Source organism: Beta vulgaris, chromosome 5 (assembly GCF_026745355.1).
Source record: "Beta vulgaris subsp. vulgaris cultivar EL10 chromosome 5, EL10.2, whole genome shotgun sequence".
Classification (NCBI taxonomy): Eukaryota; Viridiplantae; Streptophyta; class Magnoliopsida; order Caryophyllales; family Amaranthaceae; genus Beta; species Beta vulgaris.
In genome coordinates, this window is record NC_079206.1 from 9,171,209 (window position 1) to 9,179,542 (window position 8,334).

An 8,334-nucleotide genomic window follows, 5' to 3' on the forward strand; every position below is an offset into this window, starting at 1 on the left:
CCCGACCCTGGAAGGGGGATACCCCCATTTTGAGATCCTTCACAACAAAGGAAGATGATGAGAACTCAATATATGCATTATTATCATGACAAAGTTGAGAAATAGAAACGACATTACGAGACATGGATGGAACATATAATACGTTTTGTAATGCTAGGGAATAAGTTAAATAGGAGAGAGTTAAGGAGTCAATATGAGAGATTTTGAGACCCGTACCATCTCCTATAATAAGCTCTTCGGTGCCATCATAAGGGGAGTGAAGAGAGAGGTTACTAAGATCATTAGTAACATGATGAGAAGCTCCGCTGTCGAGGAGCCACGAAGTAGGGGAGAAGGTGGAAGGGGCAGTGTGCGCAACATGGGCGTGGGGTGCGAACGAGGAAGATGGGGTGGAGTGATTTGTGGGAGGGGGAGGGGGTTAGCGTGGGGAAAATGGTCTTTTTGAAGACAGGGCATTGGGACATGGCATGGCCCTGTTCTCGGCACCATTAACATTTGCCGAGATAAGGCCGAGGCGGGGGACGAGAGCCATGCGCGGTAGGAGGACGGGGAAGGAGACCAGACTGGTTTGGGCGAGTGGACGAGCGGTGAGGGGTGCTAGACACAGCAGCGAGAGTCGTGGCAAGTTGAGCGAGGGTAGAAGTATGTTGGTAGATAAAAAGCTCTTTGTTAATGAGCTTTTCATGAAGCTCTTCAAAGGAGATAGGGGTGTCACGGGCATTGACAGAGTCAATAACCGAAGTGTAGGAGTCATCGAGGCCAAGAAGGACGCGATCAATGAGATTCTCGTGCTCGACGGGTTTGCCGAGCGCGGCGAGTTGGTCGGCACAGGCTTTAAGAGAGTGCATGAATTCAGTAACAGTGTCATTCCCTTTAGTTATGCGTTTGAGTTGGTCTTTTAATTGTTTGATGTGGCCGCGGTTAGGAAGGGCGTAGGTGTTAGCAAGAATAAGCCACGGGGCGTGGGAGGTTTTGGCGAGAGAGATGAGGGGAACGAGAGGTTGAGAGAGGGTTCCAACGAGGGCGCCAAACAGAAGCTTGTCCTGCCGGACCCAGTGGGAGTGGTCGGGGTTAGGGCTTTCGACACCATCGACAGTGAGGGTGGTGGGAAGGCAGGGATGAGTTCCATCTACAAATTTGTAGAGGTCATGGCCAATAAGGATGGCTTCTATTTGTAGTTTCTAGGAGAGGTAGTTTTTGGATTGAAGTTTGATAGTGTTGTTGATGTGGAGGAAGGTGAAGGGGCGGGAAAGGTCGATGACATTGGGGATTTGGGATGAGGGAGTGGAGTTGCTCAAAGCCATGGGAGAAGCGTGGATGTGGATCAAAAATCTGATACCATGTAGAGAAGAGATAGAGTTTATGAGTGAATATCTTATGAAGTATGCGTATACAAGCTATATAAAAAGCCTAAATTTACTGTAGGGAGTTACAACATGTGCTAAAGTAAGGGAGAAGAGGATAGAAGATAAACTATACAAAAGAATATCCTAGGAAATAGTTACAAAAGATAACAAAAGGAATAAGATAAGTCTAAAGACTTATTCAATCCTTATCGACAACACTTGGATAGCGATACAACACGAGATAGCAAACAACAGTACAACAAGCAATACAACGCAAATTAGTTTAATTAAATCAGATTTTTTTTTTACTTCAATACAACACAAGCTGCCAAACAACAGGGAAAAAAAGGAAAAATTAGAGCAAAATTGAAAAAAAGAACGGAATAAATTTGAGTAATACCCGAGCCAATCAATTCCATGAACACTTGGATGATTGAAAAAATCGAATCACTGATAATTTAAAAAATTTGCTTAAAATAAACTAAAAATTGAAATACCTAATAGAATTTAGAGTAAAGTTTAGGAAGAACCGCTGCTCAATTGTTGAGTTGGAGAGAATTGCGTTACGAGTATAATAGAATACAATGAACACTGAAACTTACAGTGAATTTGGGACAACTTCATAGTGATTCGAAGCTCGAAAAATTTTTGGAATAATTTAACAAAGAGCAGCAAAGCAGAGAACCGCATCACAAAGAACCAAAAGGTTAGAGGTAGAAAGGGAAGGGAAGAAATAATGTAAGAGGCGATGAACGATGTGGTATGAAAAGAGGATAGAGGTGAAAGAAGAGGGAAGAAATTAGGTTAGAGAAGATGAACGGTTGAGAGGAAAAACAGGAGGAAAGAGATGACCAGAGAAGAACATGGCAGCCAAGTAATTTTAGCAAGTTGGGAGGGCAAAATTATAATTCCACTGTTAATAAGCTACAGTAACAGAACTTCCCACTTTTTAATAGGTATGGATGTTAAAATTCTGGTCACATATGACATAATAACTTACCAAACAGCCCAGCGCTCTATATATATTTCGAGGTGTATGCTAGAATTGTTGACTTAGCATTTGGAAATTGGAATACCACTTATACTTACATTTACATCCATTTGCATAGTGTTTACTATTCACAGTTTAAACTTTAATTAGCTTTGGTGATTTACATATTAGGAAAAACATAGTCATGTTGGATCTTGTTAGATTCGTCAATAGTTCATACCTTTCAAAAATTATCACCCAAAGTTTTGACCTCTATTGTCAATTTTTCTATTTTTTTAATATCAACTTTTTATAATTTTTATTTATTGATAATTGAAGATATTAATGGTTAAAATAATGCATTGACAAATATGAAAACAAAAAGTGTTGCACTTATTTAGAAACGGAGGAAGTATTATATAGGAGTAACAAATACATGAGTTACTTGTGCTTCCGTAATTTGTTGACACGTACTCTCTCCATTACACATTATTTGCAACAACTAAATATTTTATCTCTAACAAAATAATAGTAAATGTTGCAATTAATGCGTAACGGAGGGAATACATACTAACACGAGGACTAAAAGTCTCCTTCCTAGAGGAGCAAATATTGCGTTACACTTGCACTCGCACACCGATGGTCATGAATTCAAATACTTTCTACAGTTTTACTTGCTCATCAGAATTGTCAATACAAGGATTTGCAAGCAACTCCATAAAGAAAGGATTAAATTACCTAATTGCCATCCAAAAAGAAAGAAAAATTAGATAAATATCCGATACACAAATCAAAATTACAAAATACAGAGTAACCCAATCTGGATCATAACTAGAGATGGCAATGGGTAGGATCTGGACAGGGTCGTCTAGGATCCAGATCCGTTTTATAGGCAAGGATCCAGATCCATTAGGTAATGAGAATAAGGATCTAGATCCAAATTCGTATGGATCTTACGGATCCGGATCCGGATCCTAAACGGATCCTTACCTATTTTGTTCAAACTACCCTAATTTTCACAATAATGAAAAATTTTAAACAATCATCTAACTACAACCAAAAATTACATTTAATTTTGAAAAATAACCATTCAACCATTGACAACTATTTAATCATCAAACTGTAGATTAATCAACTATTTCTAAAAGATTAACAATTATCAACCGATTTTTCGAATCAATAATCCAGTAAACTCGCACAATAACTATAACAATAATTCAAAATTAAAGAAAAAATCTGTTATTACATGTAGTAACTAATATTATATTATTAAATAATATTATTAAAAAACGGGTAAACGGATCTGGATCTGGGTAATACTTTAAGACCCGATCCAAATCCGTTTTTTTCAAGGAGGATCCAGATCCTACCCGGATCCATAGGATCCAAAATTTGAGGATCCGGATCAGTAAAAAAAATGAATCTTGATCCACATATTCGGGTAGGGTCCACTACCCACTGTCATCTCTAGTCATAACCCAGTTTGCTTTAAAGCATCACCACAGGCACAACATACTTCCGAACTAGTCATGAATTACGAAACAGCAGTTGGGTATCAACACGCAAAGTTTGTCTGAGCTGTGACACGCAATTCTTGGCATGTTCAGCGTCATCTGTTTTCCAATATAATGCACGACCAACTTCTAGATCTTCTCCAATCCTATTAGTACTATGTGGAGTGATATCGATCTTTCGAAGAGAAGCAGTGTTTTCGGAAAGATAGGAAAGAAATTCCATGGTGTTATCATCACCTCTAAAGCCAAACAATTTGACCTCCTTTAGTGTCTGATGTGGCGGAGACATAGAAGGCAATTTTAGCGCGGGGTATTCCAGCCAGTCAACAATAAATGGCGGGACCTACAAGCAGTATAGAGGAAATTCATAGCATTTATCCAATTAATCAAATTATAATAAGGCAGTAATAATTAACTGCACTAAAAAAAATCAAGAATTGAAACCCACTTCCGTAAGACTCTCGGGAAATGAACTTAGTGAAGAACAAACCAGAACACATTATCATGTAGCAAACAGTCCACACACATGTTGACAACAATATGAAAACTCACATAACGACACTAATGTAGACATATATATGTTCGAGATCAAGCTCAATGATGGGTGGGAAACTACTAAATACGGAGTAGTGAATACTGGTTTTCAATATACAAGAAAAGAAGTTAATTTCCAAAGCTTAAGGTGCTAGAGAAAATGAGTAATTCAAGCCATATAAGAAGGCCAAATTCATGTATGATTTCTTAGACAATAGAGTTGATCTTGCTAAGCTAGAATTAGCACGATATCTTACGATATTTCCCAGCTACTGGCGTTGCCATGTAGTACACTTTTTTATTACTCCATATACTGAATGGAATAAATCACTTTCCAGACAACCTCACAATCTCACATGGATAATCAGGTCATTAAAATTCCAATGCTCTAAAGGAGTGGTAGTTTAAGAATCATATTAGAGGTCTATTATGGCCCTGTTCTCTTCAACTTTGTACTAATAGTTTCAGCTCTTACCAGATCTCATCAAAACAGATCAGATCAGATCTGATCTAGAACACACCCTATATTTGACTATTTTAAAGCATATTAGAAAAGCTTGTTTGGCTTGTTTTCTATTGAAAAGAGCAAACAAAAAGTTCTCTAATTGATTCATGCTGAATCCTTAAATTATACCATCAAAACATACAAATGTGGGAAGGGAGTTAATCTGAGTAGGTCATATTGTTGCTGAAGATCACATCCGCAAGCCTAAAAAGCATTGCGGGTTAGAGACTGCATCTTATGGAACGCAGCGGCTATTGGCACGTATTCGAAAAAAAAAAATGACTGCTGGGTTTGAGTAAAAGGGATGGAAATTGGAAACTGGTAAAAATAGGTAAGCCATTGCCAATGGTTATTCTTGGTTAAAGGGCAATCAAAACAAAGTGCATGGCAACTGGAGCAGATCTAATGCTACGAGACATCATGCAGAAGTTGAAAATGTGCAGAATCAGATTGTCAGATGTGTAGAAAAGACAAGAAATCAGCTCAGCATATTTATTTCACCTGTCACTCCTGTCAGCAGTGTTAGAATGTATTATGTGGCATCAATTTCAGCAGTCAAGACTGTTTCAAGATGCTGGAGAAAAAGGGAAAACTCGAAAATCAGGATAAGGATGGCTTTGTGCAACGGTCTCTCGTCTATGGATCGTTAGGAATCAAGTGTTAACTACTTCATCAGTGCTGACGAACATAATTATAATACAAAATTATAGAAGGTTTAATGTTTTTAAGCCTAACAGGTGGAATAACTCTTGGCTAAAAGCCTAAAACAGTATATGATGCTCTGTAAGTTGGCTGTTTCATGTGATTTATTAGGTTAGGGATAATTTACCCTTTGTTTAATGTGATATAATATATGCTTCAACACCCCCCCCCCACCCCCAAACACACACCCACCCACAACCATCATGGACGAGTAGCAAAAGTTATTGACCTATCCCATCTCGCGTTTATCATTCCTCCTAGGAAACAAATGATCATCTAAATCCATACCCGTGTTTAAGTAAGATACTCTCTAGACTTTAGGAAACAAACCACTTTCCCTCTTTTAAACAAGTTTGATGCAAGTGCTGGCCAGAAAATGGGGATTCAGAAGTACTTACAACTATCTCAAGTAGCTCCAATAAAGGGGCTCCCCTGATTACGGAAGCAGCTACTTTGTAGCCCACGTAGGTTGACCAAACATGAGCAATGTCAACTGCCAGTTGTTTTAGACTACTAAAAACACAGAGCTCTGTAAAATCGGTCATGCCCTGCACACAGCACACACCCTTTACATCAGTAAGTGGCTAAAACCATAAAAATATTAATGTTCTTCGGTTCAGTTGCTAACCTGGAAGAGATGAGCTGAAACAACCAAAGATTTAAGCTTTGGGAAATGAGAGGAGAACTGACTGAAAACAAAGTTTTTAGCTCCTGATAAGGTCGCGCTTGTACTGCGGTCTCTAAGGTTTGTTAGCCTCAAAGAAGCAAGCTGCTTAGCATCCTTGATACAAAGAGTTTTTTGGCTTCCTGCATACTTGAATGACATGAGATTTGGGGCCAAGACTTGCAAATATTCTAGGTCTTTACAGCAGTACAACTCCAGTGATTTCAGCTTTAGGTGAGGAGCTGTATTTTTTGCATTTACCAGCCCAAGACTGTACTCCAAAGTGAATCTTTCAAGAGACGAACAGCTAGATAAAATCAAGTCGAAAACATCGTCCGCGAGGTTTACAGATCTTAGGCAGAGATCTCTTAGAGACTCAAATTGTTTCCCAATATTGGGAGAAGCAGAATGCGACAATCTAAAAACATGAGCAGGAAAATAATAATTCCTCGGATCATCAGGACCAGGATGTGCATTTAAGTTTAGCTCAAGCTCAGAAACACCACTTTTTATGGCAAAGGAAATCCAATCATCAAAATAATAAAGCATGCCAGGTTCTCCCGGACGGGCAATCCTAAATCGATGCAACTTTTTAGCACTATATTGTCGTAAAATATTGTCAACGCATCGCATATATGTTCGATTACCCAACTTTAATGGCTTCAAACATTCAAAGTCGAGATTAGGGCAGGATGTCCATAAGTTTCTCCATCTCTTAGAAAGGATGCCAGTAACTGTTGCTTCCTTGAGTGTCAACAGAGTCAGGATATGTATCAGGATCTCATCTGGCAAATCACTAATTCGGTCCCTTTCTCTGATCTTTTTACATCTCTGATTCACCAAACAAAACATTCAGTTCCCAGTGAGCTGATTAAGTTTAAAAACAAATTCAAATCTTTAACCAAACTTCACTTTTAACCAAAAATAAAATAAAATTACAGTAACCATTCAAGCAAAGAACAAGGTAACAAAATTGCATGTCAATGTGAAATAAAGGTAGAAAATAAAACCAAAAATCATATCTTTATACTGGTAAAGCCTTGTTACAATTGCACCTAGAGATCCCCCAAGTATTATCAAATTCTAAATCTTCGAATAATCAAATTATATTCATATCTCAGCATATATTATTAACAATAAAGAAAATGACTTGGACAAAAATTAATCAATGTGTGTCAATGGCGAATTGAAGAAGTAATAAAAAATCTTAACTTTTCCTAATAAGTATTTCAGCTATAATAGATCCCGAAATTTATAAAAAAAATATATATACTATATGTCTGATAAATCAAAATACATTCAATTCTGAGGGTATCATCCTAATTGCGAGTCAGTTAAAGAGTAGAGCAACATCGAATCCAATTTACAGTAGATTGTTGTATGTGAATTAGGAATTTGAAGCAAAAAAAAACAGACATCAGATTTATCTATATCAATTGGGAATTTCAAGAGACCAAAATTAATATTTATATAAATCTCCAAAGTTACTTGAGCTCTCACATGGTTGGAAAAAAAAAACTAACCTTCAAAGTTCCAAATTGAGGACGATCCCGCAAAATTGTAGTTGCCATCAAACTAATCAACCTTTAATTAACGAGTATTCCTATCCAAAATCAGGACTTCAGGAGTAACAAATGCTCGATGCAGTTACAGATATAAACTCCAACCAATTCGAATATTATGCTTGTTTAGTTAATTAATTAAAGGAAAACTTATACGAGTAGAAATAGGAAAAGAAGCTCCTAATAAAAAAAAAATAGGAAAAGAAGAAACACATATACGAACTACCGAGTATAAATTCTCTTTGGTAACCCGAGTTTATAATTTTTTTTTTTTTTTTTTTTTTTTGCGTGAATGAGCCACAAAGTGTCGGTTCAGTTTAGTTCTCCCCAACTTATTTTCAGTTCAGTTCAGTTCTCCCCAACTTATTTTCAGTTCAGCTTTAATCATTTCAGTTCAGTTCAGCTCTAACCAGTTCAGTTCAGCTCCATTCTTTTATAATCATTTTGTTAAATATTATTATTATATTGGTATAATTTATTTTACTAATTACGGTTATTATTATTATTTATCATTACTATTAAGTATTATTATCACAA

The 8,334-nt window shown here is 37.1% G+C and overlaps 1 protein-coding gene across 3 annotated transcripts; it reads right to left on the reverse strand.

Annotated features, from left to right (window-relative positions):
• Positions 1-3,517: 3,517 nt before the first annotated feature.
• LOC104885158 (F-box/LRR-repeat protein 25) lies at positions 3,518-8,017 on the reverse strand. 3 transcript variants are annotated; one of them, XM_048644980.2, is made up of 5 exons: positions 7,759-8,017; positions 6,200-7,066; positions 5,970-6,119; positions 5,371-5,443; positions 4,040-4,173 (listed from the first exon to the last, which is right to left on the reverse strand). In XM_048644980.2, exons 1-4 carry the CDS (start codon positions 7,804-7,806, stop codon positions 5,402-5,404), a joined length of 1,107 nt encoding a protein of 368 aa, XP_048500937.1. In that variant the 5' UTR covers positions 7,807-8,017; the 3' UTR covers positions 4,040-4,173; positions 5,371-5,401. The 3 variants fall into 3 exon arrangements, with proteins under 3 accessions (XP_010668165.1, XP_048500936.1, XP_048500937.1); XM_010669863.3 differs by lacking the exon at positions 5,371-5,443 and having other exon boundaries at positions 3,518-4,173; positions 7,759-8,014; XM_048644979.2 differs by having other exon boundaries at positions 4,030-5,443.
• Positions 8,018-8,334: the final 317 nt, after the last annotated feature.